Source organism: Cuculus canorus, chromosome 16 (assembly GCF_017976375.1).
Source record: "Cuculus canorus isolate bCucCan1 chromosome 16, bCucCan1.pri, whole genome shotgun sequence".
Taxonomy (NCBI): Eukaryota; Metazoa; Chordata; class Aves; order Cuculiformes; family Cuculidae; genus Cuculus; species Cuculus canorus.
This window is the reverse complement of record NC_071416.1, coordinates 1554974-1572058: the sequence shown is the minus strand read 5'-3', so window position 1 is coordinate 1572058 and position 17085 is coordinate 1554974. Positions and strand designations below refer to the sequence as shown.

The 17085-nt window shown below is 48.7% G+C and overlaps 2 protein-coding genes across 10 annotated transcripts in view; one reads left to right on the top strand and one right to left on the bottom strand.

Annotated features, from left to right (window-relative positions):
- Window positions 1-4: 4 nt before the first annotated feature.
- Window positions 5-2448, top strand: ROMO1 (reactive oxygen species modulator 1). Its single transcript, XM_054081172.1, has 3 exons — window positions 5-85; window positions 489-619; window positions 2132-2448. The coding sequence occupies exons 2-3, from the start codon at window positions 489-491 to the stop codon at window positions 2238-2240; spliced, it is 240 nt and encodes a 79-aa protein (XP_053937147.1). The 5' UTR covers window positions 5-85; the 3' UTR covers window positions 2241-2448.
- An 840-nt stretch (window positions 2449-3288) lies between these two features.
- Window positions 3289-17085, bottom strand: part of RBM39 (RNA binding motif protein 39) — a 31944-nt gene continuing 18147 nt past the window's right edge. For 5 of the 9 annotated variants that reach the window (XM_054081166.1, XM_054081168.1, XM_054081170.1 and 2 more), the window contains 8 exons: window positions 16693-16758; window positions 15592-15796; window positions 15315-15392; window positions 9798-9830; window positions 8633-8708; window positions 8375-8480; window positions 4791-4869; window positions 3294-4702 (listed from right to left, as the gene is read on the bottom strand). In XM_054081166.1, coding sequence (XP_053937141.1) covers window positions 4602-4702; window positions 4791-4869; window positions 8375-8480; window positions 8633-8708; window positions 9798-9830; window positions 15315-15392; window positions 15592-15796; window positions 16693-16758 — 744 coding nt within the window. In that variant the 3' untranslated portion in view covers window positions 3294-4601. Of the gene's footprint in view, window positions 4703-4790; window positions 4870-8374; window positions 8481-8632; window positions 8709-9797; window positions 9831-13529; window positions 13711-15314; window positions 15393-15591; window positions 15797-16692; window positions 16759-17085 lie in introns of those variants that run through there. The other 4 variants (XM_054081165.1, XM_054081164.1, XR_008452544.1 and 1 more) reach the window with 4 other exon arrangements.

Here is a 17085-nt window from a genome sequence, read left to right as displayed (position 1 = left end):
GTGTTGTACTTCCGGGGAGGCACTTCCTGTTCGTCACCGCTAGCGCCGGAAGCGGGGCTGGGCGCACTGAGGGGAGCGGGGCGAGGTGGGCGGCGGGGTCGAAGGGGGCCTCGGGGGGGCAGCCCGGGAGGGGGGGGCGTAAGGGCAGGGCGGGTCTCGGGGGCCGCTGCGGGGCCCGGGGCGCTCTGAACCGGGGGGCAGAGCCGGGTCGCGGCGGGCGCTCGGCCCGGGGCGCCGAACGGCTCCCGGGTGTAACGTAGCTCGCCCAGGGGCTCACCGAGGGTGGGGCGGGGCCGCCGTCGAGGCCCGGGCGTTCCCTCCCTGGCTTTTCCTAGTTGGCAGGCGAGGCAGCAAACCAGGCGGCCCGTGAAGCCTCCGGGCCCTGCACGCAGGAGAGGCTGAGCCGCGCGGGGCTGCTCGCCGGCCCGGCAGGGTCACGGAGGCGGCGGACAAAGCAGTGAATCTGGGGGGGTTGCTTTCTCGCCCAGATGCCTGTGACCGTGGGCCCGTACGGGCAATCGCAGCCCAGCTGCTTCGACAGAGTGAAGATGGGATTCATGATGGGCTTTGCTGTCGGCATGGCAGCCGGAGCCCTGTTCGGCACCTTCTCCTGCCTCAGGTACACTGGGGAAATTGGTTCTGCAGACAGGTTGGGGCACAATGATAGCAGGAGAGGAGTGCTGCCGCTCTGGCGTTGGGAAGGGAGGCACAGGCCTGGTCTGGTGAAACGTTTCCATTGGCTCTGGATCGGCTGCAGTCGGAGCGCCTGGTCCAGCCCCGGCCTCACGCGGGGCAGCCCCCGGGGTCGGCTGTGCGGAGGCCGCACCATCACAGACCTTGTCCTGCCACTCCTGTGGGTGGTGGCCTTTGCGACGCCGAGGCTGTGGCAGATGAGGTCCAGGAGAGCTGGGTGAATTGGCCACACATGCAGCCCTCCTGCTCGAGCATTTCCTGAGGTTCTCTGCCAGCCCTCGGGTCTCTGCGTCACGGTTGCACTGAGGGTCCCAACGCCTGCACGGAGGCCACTGCCGTCCTGACTGCCTCAGTCACCAGAGTGCAGGCAGAGCTGTGGTGGCGGTGGCACTGGCACAATCCCACATTCCCCACTGCTTCCTGGCACGGACATGGCGCTGGCTGCTCCGATGAGCTCTTGCTCTTGGTTTCATCATCCGTGGGAAGGAGCTCCTAAAATGAGCTCTCCCGTATTGTGCAGAACTCTTTCTGCTTGAGGCTTCTTAACTGTGACTGAACATGGTGAGGACATGGAAGTGAGCCTCAAAGGAGGGAAAGGCACAAAGTCTGACCTGAGCTCCCATTTCCTGAGCTCCCTCAGACTCTGCAGAGCGTTTTTAAGGGGTGCAGCACCCAGAGCTCAGGGACTGGGAAGCAGCAGTGTCCATGGCTCTGTCGTACCTGGATGGCACAGCCACATTACATCTGCCATTCCAGTTTTAAGGGAAGATCTCCATGTTTTAAAAGTGAAGTGCGTGAAATTCCTTAGAACCTACAGTCACCGCAGGGCTTAAAAGTGAAAGATTACAAGAGCTTCCTGTGAAGGAACAGTTCTTCAGTCTGCCCTCAGGTAAAAAGGAGCCGGAGAACAGGGACGGCTCTGGACACTTCTAGGCTGTCCAGGTTCCTCTCATATTAAAAATACACAGTCAGAGGTAAACTGAGAATGAGTATCCAGCATGGGTTTAAGTTGGTGGCATTAAAAATGCTGCGACTGCCACCAGACAGGATAGCCACACAACAGCTCAGACCTTTTTAATTCTCCAGTGAGTCAAATACTTGGACAGCACAGGTTTTTTCTCCTGAATTCAGGGTATTCAGGGCCCTGGCAGGTAGCGCCGTCCTGGCAGTGGCACAGCAGGGGGGCACCGCACCAGCTGAGACCACTGCATGGGAATTCACACGTGGTCCCCTCAGGCACCTCAAGGAGCACAGCTCATTTTGTTTGCAGCAGCTCGGGCACGGGGCACAGCAGCTGGGCTCCTTGCAGAGGCAGGAGGTGGCGTTTGCTTCAGGCACACAGGCAGCCATGAGCTGGTGTATCGGTGTTCACTGCTGCGCAGCCGTTACCTGTCAGGCTCTGGCCTTTATGTAATTCCTGCGTTTGTCTTTATCTCAGGATTGGCATGAGAGGACGAGAGCTGATGGGTGGAGTTGGCAAAACGATGATGCAAAGCGGAGGGACGTTTGGGACATTCATGGCTATTGGAATGGGAATCCGCTGCTAACCTGGAGCACAGGTTTACCCCGGAGTACCCCATTCAGCCGTTCCTCTGTGCCGTAATAAAACGTTTAGACACCTGGAAGTGAGAGCTCTTCCTGCAGCGGGGAAGCCCTGTCCTCCTGGCTCTGCTGATTGTAAACTGCTCTGTACCAAATTTCTACTTTCCTCCCACCTCTGACTCCCTTGTACAACAATAAAGTTCCTGTTTCACAGGCGTGAGTACAGCGCACACCTCTCTCCCTTTGGTGCGTGGGAAGCTCCCATTCCCAACGTGCTGAGGCGGAGCTGCTCCACTGCATCCATGCATTCCCTAGTTTGGGGGAGTTTGGCTGAAGCAGATCAAGGATCACATCTCTCGGGGCTGGAGCTGCCCCCGTTCCAGGTGATTTGGGGCAAATGCCCCCAGAGCACACGGGACCCTGGAGGGACTCGCAAAGCCCTTCTGCACCCGCAGACAAACGGCAGCAGCTCAGGCCCCTTTTTTCAGCCAGCTGGGCAGAGGGCGGGTGTGGGAAGCAGTCGGAATGGAGTGGTCACAGGTTCAGCTCTGCTCCTGGCACTGGAAAACAGGGAATAGCTCAGGGTACGTTGTGCTGAGTCACCAGGATGTCGATACCAGGCCAGGGAGACCCAGCCTTGAGCTGTGCCCTTCTCAAAGCGCTCCCCTCCAGACTTGCCACGTGTTTCCAGCACAGGGCAGCTCTGCCGGGGACAGCAAAACCCCCTCTGCGCAGAGGAGGATGGAAGGAGCTGCCAGTGGCTTTTTTCATCCCTTCGTTAGGGGGACAGGGGCATCACCGCTGGGAGCTGGGCTGCCAGGAGTCTGCTCTGCCGGCAAGGTGCTGCGCCTCCCCCGGGTTCCCAGCCCGCAGCTGAGCCCCGGCCCCTCCACGCCGCACTCCCCTTTACTGCCAGGCTCTCCTCGGCTCTGGTTCGGGGCAGGCGAGGGCGGGCTGGCAGCAGCACAACCAGCCTTTTCTTCGTGTTTGCAGGGGCACAGAGGGGCCCATCGGAGCGGCTGTCACACAGCTCGGTGACCTCGGGCCCTGCCACCCAGCTGCTCTGCACCGGCTCCAGTTCTGCTTCAGCTGGCACGGGGGGTTCACAGTGACAGCTAAAACTACTAAGATGAAGCAAAGCTGGGAGCGGCCCGGCTCCTCCACAGCTCATCCTGCAGGGCTGGGACGCCCCCGCCTCTGCCAGACTCACCCATGGCTGGAAGTTTTCCCTGCACAAACCAAGGCAAAAGCCACAATAAATGGCTCCTGCAGCCCCAGACCTTTGGGTGAATTCTCTGGACTGCATCCACTGCTCAGGCAGAGGGAAAACCTGCAGCCACCACAGCAGCTGGACACGGGGGTTCCAAACAGCCACAACCAGCTCCTGCTTTTTCTTCCAGTGGAGTTGCATCCCAGAGCCTGCCCTTCCAAAGCAGCTCCCACTGCTGAGGTTACATCAGGAGCAGGGAAAGAAAAGCTTCATGAATGCCTTTTTAAGAGATTTTTATTTGAGTGGTTCTTACAAAGATTGTTGCAATATGAAAGTCTTTGTTTGATAGAAATATCGAGCTGTCTTGTCAAACACACTGAAGTAACCCAAAAATATATTTCAGAGCTCACAGAGCTTAAAAAGAGCAAAGATTATATGCAACCAGAACAAAACGTGTGTCTAGATTTCCCACCCCTCTCCAGCCCTGGCCAGTGCCACACTGCAGACAGACCCCTGTGGAAATGCAGAGCGCGTTTTGTTTGGAACGTAGACACACCTCACACAGTATTTACAAAGAAACTTTTACAGATACATTAATCAAAAGTTACCATCAAGAAATAAAACCCTTCAATCCTTCTATTCTTACCAGTTATTCAGCACAAAGGCAGCCGAGCGGCCATCGCAGCCAGCCCGGGGCAGCCCGGTGAGCTTCCCATTTATACAGAACACTAAACACACCCCTCCGTAACGCCTGTCGCCGGTCCCGACCCTCAGCACTCACCTACATCAAGTGAAATGTAAAAGGTAATCGCTGCATTAAAAGAAAGGCTCGTGAAACATTAAAAATGTCCTCATGTCCCACCTGCCTTTTACAGAGAATGTGTTTTCTATGAGCTACTTCTCAGTTCCTACAGATCACCTCGGTAAATGTACAAGAGTTACAAGGCAGAACAAGAAGTCAACAGCTTTGTATACAGTGGAGATGCCAGTCAGGGGAATGAACACACCGCGGTTCTGCTTACTTCATTTTATTTTAAAGGTAGCAGGAAGAGTACACAAAATGACATTAAATCCTTTCCTTTAGTTTTATCTAAATAAAAGATAACTCAATCTTCCTCCAAAAAATAACTATGTACAAAACTGATTAAATCCATCTTCATCGTCGAACGGGAACCAGTAGCTGGGTTGCGGTCATCGAGTCTGGGAAAAGGCTGTGGTACGTTGGAAGAGGGACGTATGCCGCAGTGATCATTTTACCTGGACAGGATTTAGAAACACCTCTGTCAGGACCGGGTCATTGCCGGCACAGACAACCGAGAGCGATCTGTACACAGAATCCACTCACCTGCAAACCACCTCCCATGCAGCGCGTTGACAGCTGCGATGGCCGCAGCGATCGAGGGGCATTTGACGTACACATTGCCCTGCAATACACAAGGGTTAGAGCCCATCAGGGATGTCTCACCCACTCTGGTCTCAGATCACTGGTAGGGCTGAGCCAGAGGCAACTCCCACCTCGTGGGGCTCCTACTGGGACCACCCTTGTCATGCAGAGGAAGTGGAGCAGCATATAGTTTTCCCGACGCACACCCAGCAAAGGCAGCACAAAGCTCTGCCACACAGGGCTCAGCCAAACAGACCCAATGTGAGCCTGATCCAAACCCATCAAGTACTGGATTTCTCACTTGCTCTGGATAACCCTCCACAGAGAGCATCCAATGGCTCCCACTGACACCTCCCACACCAGAGAGAAGCAGAAGGAGCCTGGCTGCTGCTGCTGCTGCTGCAGAAGCTCCCCACCAGGTTGCCTAACCCCACCTCTGACCACAGACACTTCCCCGGGGATGCCTGTTCCTAGCCGGGTGTCCAGAGGGATGAGGCGCCCCCGTTCCCTGGGGCGGGAATGGTGCCCAGCACTGCAAGACTTCTCCACAAGCCTCAGGATCTGTGTGTCTGTACTCGAACAAGGACTGAGACAGAGGGGAGAAACCCACTGCGACAGGGCAAGAGGAGCCTGAGATGATCCAGAAGGTGAGTGACAGCCCAAGATTTTCACTTTGCCAGAGACACCTCAATTTTTCCACCTGCAAACCAAGCACTAAACCAGCCTAATCCCAAGTACCGCAGCACCAATGCTCTGCAGCTGCACAGCGCACTGTGCACGTGTGTGCGCTCCTCTGGCTGCCTGCTTAAAAACACACTCCTCCCAGGAACTCCTGAACCAGACTGGATTCCAGCTGAAACAGGTTTTGCAGGACAAGAACATATCCTCAATATAAGGATATGAAACTGTTGGAGCAAGTCCAAAGGCGGTCACGGAGGTGATCCGAGGCCTGGAGAACTTCCCATACAAAGACAGGGTGAGAGACTTAGGGTTGTTCAGCCTGGAGAAGAGAACGCTCCAGGACGACCTTGGAGCAGCCTGCAGCACTGAAAGGAGCTCCAGGAAAGCTGGGGAGGGGCTTTTTACAGGGGCCTGGAGTGACAGGATGAGGGGGAATGGAGGGGAAAATTGGAGGGGGGAAAATTTAGACTAGAAATTCAGGAGAAATTCTTCATGATGAGGGTGAGGAGGCCCTGGCCCAGGCTGCCCAGAGCAGCAGTGGCTGCCCCATCCCTGGAGCTGTTCAAGGTCGATGGGGCCTTGAGCAACCTGATCCAGTGGGAGGTGTATCCCTTGCTCATGGCAAGGGGTTGGACCTGGATAGGCTTTAAGGTCCCTTGTAAGAGTGGTGTCAAAATATAGAAGGTTAATCAAAACTAAGATAAAAGCATGAAGCTGATGCCGTATGTGTAAGAATAAACATGATTAGAAGGCCAGGTGTTCCAAACAAGTCACACAGGATAATGAATCTTGAGTGTGTGAGAAAGTCAGGCTGGGAAATCTGCCTGGGAACGTGTGGGAGTGAGGATGTGACTGAAAATACAAGTGTGGATGCAGAAAAGAGCAATGTTAAACATCCTGTTTGGCTTCAGTTCAGGAACTGGAGAGCCATATAAGTTTGCTAGAAAAAGAGGAGATAGTGTACTTTCCTAATATTTGCTTCTACACACTGCTGATTAAAAGAATATACTTAGCTGTGAAACCTATGTCTCCATCGCCGCAGTCCCTTCCAACCCAAACCATTCTACGATTCTTTCACAGCCTCTACCCGCCTACACCGACTCCTCCCACTGTATTCCAACTCTTTCTCAGGGGGAATCCTGAGATTGGGGCGGATGCAGAAGGCACAGAGCCACGAACACTGACAAACCTGCTCTTGGCCTCCCCTGTGCAAGCAGCTGCCCAACCCTTGGAATGGGACATGGGATATTAAAGCTCTCGTTTTCCCTAACACACTGCAGCGCAGGTGAGTGTGGAACACAAGGCCACATGGTCACTTGTGGCTGCAACCTTTTCAGCTACAAGAATGAAGCGTTCTTCAGGGCTGATTACAGACAGCCCTTTGACTGGGAAAGAGCCCCAGAATGACAGGAGAAGAAAACAAGAGAGAATGTGACCAGAATCTAAGCCTGGAATACAGAACAGCACAGTGGAAACTTGGGCTGAAATATGGTCTTTAGCCACCAGCAGGCATTGTTTATCCACGTCACCACAATGCTACTGTGACAAAATGGGTTTCAAAGAACAAACAGCAACTGTTGAGGCAGGAGCTGTGCTTCTTCCTTTTAAATGCCCTCGCTGCCATGAGCCAGGTTTCAGCCAGCCATGCCCAGCCCCAGGTGTGGCACACTGAGGACACTGCAGCCCTTGCAGATGGTATTCTGTGGGGTTCTGTCGGGTTTTTCCCACCCATCTGTTGAAGGATAGTTTGTTTTCTCCTGGAGAGTTACAGACTAGCATAGTGTGGTCAAGGTTTCTTCCTCCCGCCAGCCCCAAAGATTGCAAAATGCCGGGGAAGACTGGATGCTGGGTTATGAGCCAGGGCACAGGTCATCTCCAACATCTCAGTAACACACGTGAAAGGATTTTGGGTGACAAGGGTCTTCTGTAAAAGCAGCAGAAAGGCTTGTGAGTACAAAGTGCTCTCCCGGGGCAAAACAATACCATTGAAGCAATCCTGACAGGGACAGCAGAGGGGACGCGAGCCGCACACAATGGATGGAACACAACACAACACTTCCAGGGTCTGACAGTTAGAAATAACCTGACTACAAGAGTGTTTGAAAACTGCACTTCACTCTGGGCTGTGAATTCCACAAAGGAGTTCAAGAAGGCCCCTCTCTCTGCAGACATTCTATCACTGATATTTCAAGAGCTGGAATACAGGGAAGGAGAGAACCCACCTGGGGATGGTGTAAGTACGGGGAACACAGAGAAAAACATCAGCCTCTTTAGCACGCAGGCTGAGTCCCTTGGAAGGGCGTTAACCTGTGATTCAGGCTGCACCAGCAGCCCTTTTCAATCCTCCATGGGCTTTTCACTCCTCCATCCTGCGCTCCCACTGCAGGACATGATTGTTACTAGTGGAATGCAACTGCTTCCAGGTATGGGATAAGGCACACATTTCACCACATATCCCAAGTCTACTGGAACAGGGTGGCCTTTGTGCTAGAGCCTAGAGCCTGTGTGCTCCAGAAACAGAGGGAACTGGAAGCCCCCTGGATTTTGGGAAATGCACAGCTTTAGGGAAAAGCCAAGTGGCAGAGCCAGAACTTAGGAGGTTGCTACACTTCCGCCTGCATTTGCACAGTAGCTTCAGCCGTGTAACTGTGCCAGAGCAGCCCAGTGCCCCAGGGAGCTGCTCACACCTGCGTAAGCAACACACAGGGGCCCAAACCAGGAGGGAACCTCTGATACTGCTGAACTGCAAAGTCACTTCCAAAAATATAGATTCAGTTTAGGGGAAAGAAGTTGTGTTTGTAATGCTCCCTCAAAGCATCAAGGGTCCTAAAGCCTGTTCGATGTCTCCATGGAACCAGGTGTACCTGAGCGGAGTTCTTGTCGACATAGATGTGGATGACTCCTCCGTGTTTGTTACATTCCTCAATGACATCATCTTTAATTTCTGTGTCCCAGCCAGCTTCTTCTTCACTGTAGGGTGTGGAGGAAGAAGAGGACAGAGAATTGTTATCAGTTGGACAAAATCCACCCCAAAACCCATCAAACACACCTCTGCAACAATCTCGATTCCTTTCTCAGATGCTAAAATAATCAACACATGCCAAACAGACAAAAGCACTTACGTTTGAGGATTAAACATGTTGGAAAGCTGGAAGCACTGTGTTGCAAGTGGTTGTACAGAAGCAGCTGCGGCCAGAACTGTTGTAATGGGAAAAAAAATAAAAAGTAAGAAACTGAAGAAACCACAGGTACAGCTCCAATTTAAATGAGCATCTTCCATCTCTTATTTAAAATCCCAATGTTCAGCAAGAATAGCAACTGCTCTGCCTCAAGAGAACACTGAAGCAGGAAAGCAAAACTCATCACTAGCCACTATCTACAACAGTACAATTTTAAACAGATCGGTACAGAAAGTGGCGCAGATGGACAACAGGTGAAGCTGAAAAGTGAAAAGGAAACCCTGTGCACTGACTCCAGCAAGCTTTGAATTTAAGCGTTTCACATGTAACTACAAACTCTGCTGGAACTGTCTGTCAGCAGCATCTTTGATGTCTTTCTCCCCATGGAAGTCAAGCAGCAACTCAGGATTGAGCAGCACCACCCCCTGACTGCAGAGGAAAAGGCAAGCATCTCTGAGAATTCTCAACATGTACTTTAAGCATGTTGAATTATCCTTCAAAAATGTGCATCCACACTTCTGTCCTTTGGAAACACTAACACAAGAAATGTTTATCATTGTACTTGTCAAACATTTATGTTGTAGAACAGATCTGTCCTTTTTCCTAGGTGGAATTATTCCTTATCATTACTGCTGCTCATCACCACAGGACGTCTCACTGAAGACAAATACTGTCCTCAGGATGCCCTTTCAGTAGGCTCCACACTCTGTTAATCTATCTGGAGTAACGGCCGCCTTCACTGTGTGTGCAGGCGTTAAAGGCTGTGCAGGCAGAGTCAGATGATAACTGACACAGGGACTGTAATCCCACACCTCTCAATTGGCGCCTCTTCCTGACTTCCCACACTCAGCGACACCGACACCCACAGACAAACCCACACGGCCACCCATTTTCTAGGCCTAACACACAGCTGGAGAATGTTCCCAACAGGGAGGAAATGCTAAAAACAGAAGGCGGGGTGTTTTTTTTGGTCCGTGATCTATATGGAGTACGATTCCTACGGACACTGATAAAATAGAACTCCTCAGGCTTTATGCCAGAAGCATTTCATGTATAGCCACCTACACCAAACCCCACTGGGGACAAGAGACACCAAGCACTGGTTTACCTTCATTCTGCTGGGACAGTCTTGTCTGCAGATCTAAAGAAAAACAGATAGAAGTTAATGAGCGCGCGTGCTGGCACTGTGGGGGCGTCACCTGCCAGCCACGCTGTTAGCTGGGGGCTTTGGGGTTAAGGAGCTTGTTCAAGCACCCCAACCCACTCTCACTGATCCTCTCTAGACATGAGTAATTTCACTAATTTCATCCTCTCAGCTGGAATGTTCTGCACTGGGTAGAGATTCCGCAACCACAAAGGTAAGCAAACTTCAAAGAGGAACAATACCTTACAAGGAAAGGTACAGACATGTCCTTTAACTCAGTGCATCGTTTCCCCTTGCCTTTGCTGGGCCTGGGCTCTTTATAAGAGGGATGATGGTCCATGAGACAATAATTACAGTAACTGTTACAGGCATCTTTACCAATAGAAAGTGTCTGAGCACACAATTATCCACGTGTAGTGTTCTGAAAGCAGTTACCAAATTTAATTCCAAGCAGAATAAGGTGCTATTTCACCTATTCTCTTTTCAGATAATGGCATTAACAACACAAGTTACTTTGGTATTTTTCAAATTCACAACTTCTTTAAGTGTTCAGACCATCTAATTTTCAAGAACCACACTAATTACTTGTTTCATAACACACAGCTGTCCCTATTTGAAATAATGGCAACACACAAATGCAAACTTTCTAACCATTTCCAAGGATAGGACATCAACACTTAACATCTTTAACCCAACAGACCACTTCAGAATGCAGAAAAGTAAGCGTAAGCCTCTTCACGTACATTCACATGTGATTCCCACAAAGACAAGGAGTTGGAAGATTGAAGTTACTCATCATCTGAATCCACTTGTTTAGAAAGCACACAAGCAATGGACTCTAGTAAGCTCCAAAGCTTCCATGGCAACACCTGAAGGTATCCGGTAACAACAGACTTCTCCCCCTCTAACAACTCCTCCACCGCACAAGGCACCCAAAGGAGAGAAGGGTTTTGCTCCAAATATTAGCCCAAAGACAAACCTTCCCCAGTGACTACCATAGAAGAACACGTACAGGAAACCACACTGAAAAAACACAGATGGAAGGAACAAGCTCCGAAGCTCTCACAATTGGCTTGGTTTCCATCCGGAACTGAACACAAAGAAATCCTCAGCTCCACAGAGTAAGAGATACCATAACAGGGAAGTCTGTCTCAGCCTGTGTTCTCTGCAGGAACTGCAGCAATTTGTTCAAATCTGTAACTAATTACCTATTTAAATACTGCCCAAACTTCTTTGTAAATAAGTGTTTAAAAAAAACACAACCCCCCCCAAACCTCCTAAATCCCTCCAGCTGAATGAGACTAGAGCCTTCTCCCTCTGTGCCCTGTACAGCCAAGCTCACCAAACCCCCACAGCCTGGGGCTCAGCAGCCAAACGCTCCTGGCCACCTGCACCAATGGGGCAACTCGACATGGAGCACCAGCCCAAATCCTGCTGAAGGCCAAGCCACATCTCTGCCACCAAAGGAAGATTGGCTAACAACACCTAATGGCAACAGGCTTCACAGGTGAATCAGAATTGCTAGGTTGGAAGATCTTTGAGATCCAGTCCAAATGATCCACCACCTCTGTCCTCCTTGTCCACCTATCTTCACCAACAATCTGAACTGTCTTGGTGCTCGTGACAGAAGAATGGTTCTCTCCTCTCACTTCTAAACTCACTCAGGATTTAGAAACTCATTGTCACTGTTCACTGTCAGCTCTTATTCTTCCCTATGTGCAGTGTAAATACTACATGAAAACAAAAATTAATCTGTCAAGATCCAAGTGACTTTTTCAGCAGTTGTGTATACTGATCTGCCAGAGCAGGGAGTTCAGCACGGCCAAGGAGCGCAGGCTTAGTACAGACAAAGCAGGAAAAGAGAAAGACTCATCACAGTATTATCTGTAGGGAAACAAAACCAAGCTGCACGTTTATTCTGACCCACAGCTAGCTTTGAATAAACCAGTGTCTGTCAGTTTTCTAGGTAACCCCTAACAACACAGAACCGCACCTCAGAGGGCCTGGATGACAACGCTGGCTCAACCCTCTACGGCAGTGCACAATCCCACTCTCTCATCAACAGATGTCTCCTTCCCCAAAGAAAGGACTGTTTTGTCCCACAAAGCATTATTCTAACGTTCACTGCCTCATGGTTATTTTAAGTTTCAGGTTTTAAGACAGAATTTAGAGGACAAAGTATACAGCTACAACTGTTTAGCTTCAATTCTTTTCCCTGCTGGAATTTTCTCCATGGGAATAATGTCCAAGTTCTCATGTTCCCCATGAATAAGGAAACTAAAGAATTAGCTTTCAGTCTGATTCAACTCATCTTGAATATGGGTGACCCAAACAGTTCACAACCGTATAGGTAACACCTCAGGTGCTGCCACCAGGAACAGCGCTGCCCTTCCATCACACTGACAGTTCCCATTTTGCTCCTCCTTGACTATCCTTCACTGCCAAGCACCCAGGCTATGTGACGCAAGTTTGTTTCCAGGTAAACAACATACAACACCCTAGAATCCCTTACTGACAGCTCTGCTGTATTAACTTCCCTCAGTCCAACTCCTGTTGACCACCGGAATTCATGGAAACATTAAACAGGATCATCCCAACACCTGAACTCTGACTTCATCAACAGCCTCAAACCTTCCCAGCTTTCACTGCTAAAACGCCCTCTTGGAGCCAGCTTTCAGGCACATCTTGTTCTCCCACTTCTCTAGCTCCAGAACTGCCAAGTGACACAAGTCAGGCCAGGGAGAAGAGGTCTGCTGCTTCTCTTCTGAGGAAAGCAACTGTGATCCAACACTGCCAGCCTTTAGGTGCAGCACCCCTGAAAGCACGTAGTACTGCAGTAATATTCTCCACTTTACCCATCCCCAGCATGGCTTTCAAAGGACAGAACTGAAGCCACAGTAACAAGACTGGGAATTGGCCAAATTATGACATTCTTCCTTCCTCTTAAGTGTAGGTAATTTAGATGTTCCAGCTACACATCGTATCACACACTTAAAAAGTATTTATTGACAATACCAAGGATGAGACATCACATTTCATGTATCCACTGCGATCTACTCTGAGGGCAGCTTTCTCACCGCTCTGGACTGTGTACACTCAGCTCTCACTTTTAGCTTTGCTTCTGCCTTTTGAGTCACTTTCTCTTTTTCAATCCATATTCCTAGCTTACCTTCCTCAAATTCCAAACTTTATGGCCAGTGTCCCCACTACAAACTGAGGCAGTGAGCTTTGTCTGAAACATCTTGGGAGTGTTTTTTTAAATGCACCCTCAACCCCGTTTCCAGTAATTCTCATTTTATCTAATTCCCATACTAAAAATACTGGTTTATCACCAGTCCTCTTTCCTGTTCTTCACAGGCTCTGCACTAATTCCATATTCCTTTTGAGGCAGTGCACCACCCAGGTCAGTGTGGAGCTTATTTCTAACAGGACTGCTTCCTCTTTCTGTGGAATACAGCTCCAAGGAAGAATATCCAAGAAATGCGGAACTGAAGAAGCCTTTTACCTCCCACCTGTTCAAACACCCAGTGGCTTATACCAGATGATTTTATTGCCTTACTTCAACCATCTCTTTTGCAATCAGAAGCACTGGTTACAGACCTGGTTTGTTTATCCTTCTATTTAAACTTGAGCAACTCATGAACCCTCCAATCAATGATCATTTCTATTCTCATCCAGAACATCTCCATTACTTACCAAATTGAGTTTACAATAGCATCCCCTCTTCATGAGTCAGTGAGTGTTTGATGAAGGAATGTGTCGGATATCACATCCAGGAATATCTGGGCCCCACCATTATTACTAGCAATTCTTCTCCAATCTGTATCAGGGAAGTTAAAGTCTCCCACAATGACATAATTCCCGGTAGTAATTTTCTCTAACAAGAGCAAAAAGATCTTTAATCCATAACCAAATCTCACTTTAGGGACAGCTCATGACTCTATGGCAGTAAAAGCTTTATCTTTTCCCAAAGTTACTTAAGCTGCACACAACTGCATTATTCCTTCTCCACAACACAAGTGGAATAAACGCTACACTTAACACTTTTATTTCTACAGTTAAACACTCACATGCTTCAAAAACCTCTCTTCGGTCTCATCATCTACTCCTCCGCAGCCATGCTGTCTCATACGGATTACACAGTATCTCAACAGTTCAGCTGCCTTAGACACTTCTGGCCATTTTCCCAGTTTGGGGAGTTTGGATTTCTTTGGCTGCTTTGTTTCAGACATGGGGGTAGGGAAAGGACTGGTGGTTTTTAAAGACATTTCTCTCACTCCTGCTTGGTTTTTAAGCAGTTGGACTCACCACTATCACCTACATTAAAGAGGACCCCTTTCCAGCACTGTTTGCCTTCCTGTCTCTTTCAGGATTAGACACGCTTTTTCCTGCCACATATCTTTTTATTCTCGGATAGAAAACCAACTTTATTCCTCACCCACATTTCCCTTCTACTAGACAGTTCCTTCCAGGGGTACATCCATAGGAAGACCTTACTCTATTCTCTTGGCAACTGCCTACAGTTCTGTGTGTGCTCTTCTCACAGCTGCACCTGAACTTCAAAACACAATTCAGGTGTATCTTAAGTCTGAACCACTGCTGTCACAAACTCTGCTGGAAGGCAAACGTAATAATGCCACCTATTCTTCACTTTTTGTTGATTTCCTGACACGCCTCACACACTCCAGCCTCCAGTTTCTTGTGACATTCAAGTCTTTTCTGCTGTTAGGACAGTTTCACGCTCTTTGTTCTTGTATTAATAACAAATAATAAGAAATCCCACTCTGTGCATTCCTCATCTTCAGTGGCAAGTTACTCATTGCTCTGGTTCTGAGCTGCTCTGGAACAGGCTGTGGTTCAGATCATTACAAACTGCACCAGCAATAGTATCCTTGGCCCCATTCACCTCTCACAACAGAATCAAGGCTCAGTAACACTTCCCACGTACTCACCTGCAGAACACACCAGCTACAGCCAATTCCAAGCAACACCAAAATTCCCTGATGGATAGTGTCCCTCCTCACCAGGATGAATGTTGGATAAAACTAACATCATTGGAGCCTTAGTTGCTGTGTCCCCCTGTGACGTCCTGACAACCTTCTCACCCCTGGCACAGCTGTGGTTTCAGAAGGGTAGATCCCCTTCCAGTTAGGAGCCTGCCCTTTTAAGACTCAACACTTACAACGCAGGAGAACGCAGAAGTCTCCATTAGTACAGAGAGTAATAAAGACAGAGATAAAGGCTCGGGATGAATTAAATGAGCTACAGCATATTTGCCAAAGCTAACGCACAGTGAATCACGCCCAAAGCTGTCTCACACCATCACTGTTAATGTGCTCACGATTAGCAAAGTTTTACAGTTTGTAAACCATGCTGTAATACTTATGTTCTCATTTTAAAAGATCACAAAATGCAGTTAAGTAACTCCTGCCTCAAAATTGTGAAGTGTTTCTGAGAAATAAGAAGCTCATAATTTCTTACCTGCCACAGCTCCAAACGCCAAAGACCCACTCATCTGCAGAGCCTGCTGTGCGGCCGGGGGAATCTGCAGCCCAGTGCCTGGGAGAAAACAATATTCCTTGTAGCAAGTGCTTTTCACTCAGTTCAGGATGCAGGAACACAAGCATCAGAAATCATACTGCTGTCAAAGGCTTAACAACACCACTCCATGCATTCAGCACCATACTGTGGGCTGTACAAATTCCAATTCTGCAACCCCCCGTATTTTCACCCATTTCCTACTCATTACCACATATACCTTCTGCAAGTCTTGCCATCAACTGAAGGCGACCAGTTGTTCCCAAGTCAATTCCAGTCCGTTCCAACTCATCACTGTCCAAAAACGAACTAGCACTGGAAGCATCAGTGCGCTCAGTTACGTGTCCCACTTTCATTGGCCTACCAGCCAGCTCGAATCCATTGAGTTGTTCCAAGGCCTTTTTGGCACATTCGGAGTCTGAGAACTGTAGATTGGAAAAACAAGTACTCAGTAACACCACCTAGAGGATTCAGCAACGCTTCTACTGTACTGACTCAGGTACACAAAAGGAAGGAACACTAAATGTATAATAAAATAGCTACAAGCTAACGTAACGTGCTCCTGCTTCCCATTTAAACCGAACACAAATTTGGTATTTACTGTCTCATACTTGGGTAAGAATATATTTAAATATATATATATATATATATATATTTATCTTTGTTGAAGCCAAAGCATCAAGAAATTGCGATCAACAGTCATGGCTGCAGATCTATTTCAAGACTTTCCAAAAATGAGTCCCCTCCTTTGCAACCTTGTAATGGCCATGTGCTTACTGGCTGTTCCCAACAGATGATTTGCTTTATGCTGAGTAACATCACGTTAAATATAGATATTTAGTCAGTGTTAAAAACAACAAATATTAGCAACATAGTTAATTTGTTTTCATTCGTCTCCAAATGCCAGAGATCCTAGCCGAGACTTTTTTTCCCCCATGAAAAATTGTCAGGTCAGTCAAGAAACCTAAGTTCACAAAATTATGTCTCCAAGAGAAAAGATGAAAGATGCTTCCAACTGAAAGTTTTAGCCTCTAAAATTTTTCTTCCCCTGAACACCTCAAATTCCATTATTTTCACACCACTGTGTGGCAGTCCTCACTTGCATCACCTGCAGCAGACAAGCACTGACCACAAAGCACACCATTTCATTCTAAACACATACATCGGTCAACCACAGAAACAAAGGGAAAAAGGCCACTATTGGGCGTCCTGCAATGTAACATCTCTCATGAGACCTAATGGAAACTGCCAAGCAAGTGAACTACTGCAGGGAAGGTTACTCTCAGAAATTGGCCAAGTAGTTTGTCAGTTCTGATCATACCGTAATAAATCCATATCCTTTTGAGCGTCCGGTTTCACTGTCCATCATCAGCTGAATGCTTTCAATCTAGAAATGAAAACAAAGCAGTTCATTATCAGACATTCTGGAATAAAACACAAGACCTCAAAGCCAAACCTGAACCCAGTCCTGCTCAATATACAGACAGGAACATGGAACCACTGTTCTTTTTTCCCCAATCAGTTCCTCATTCCTTCCTCAAGCCAAAACTAGCGTACTGGCAGATGGATACATACTTTGAAACTGAAACAGGCAGGTAAAGGTGCTGTGCACAGGGTGCTGTGCCAGCTGACAAACTCCACTTTACAAGTTAAGAAATGCCATTTACATGACTTTGACCAAGGACTTCAGGAAAAAAATGTTGGCATATGGGAA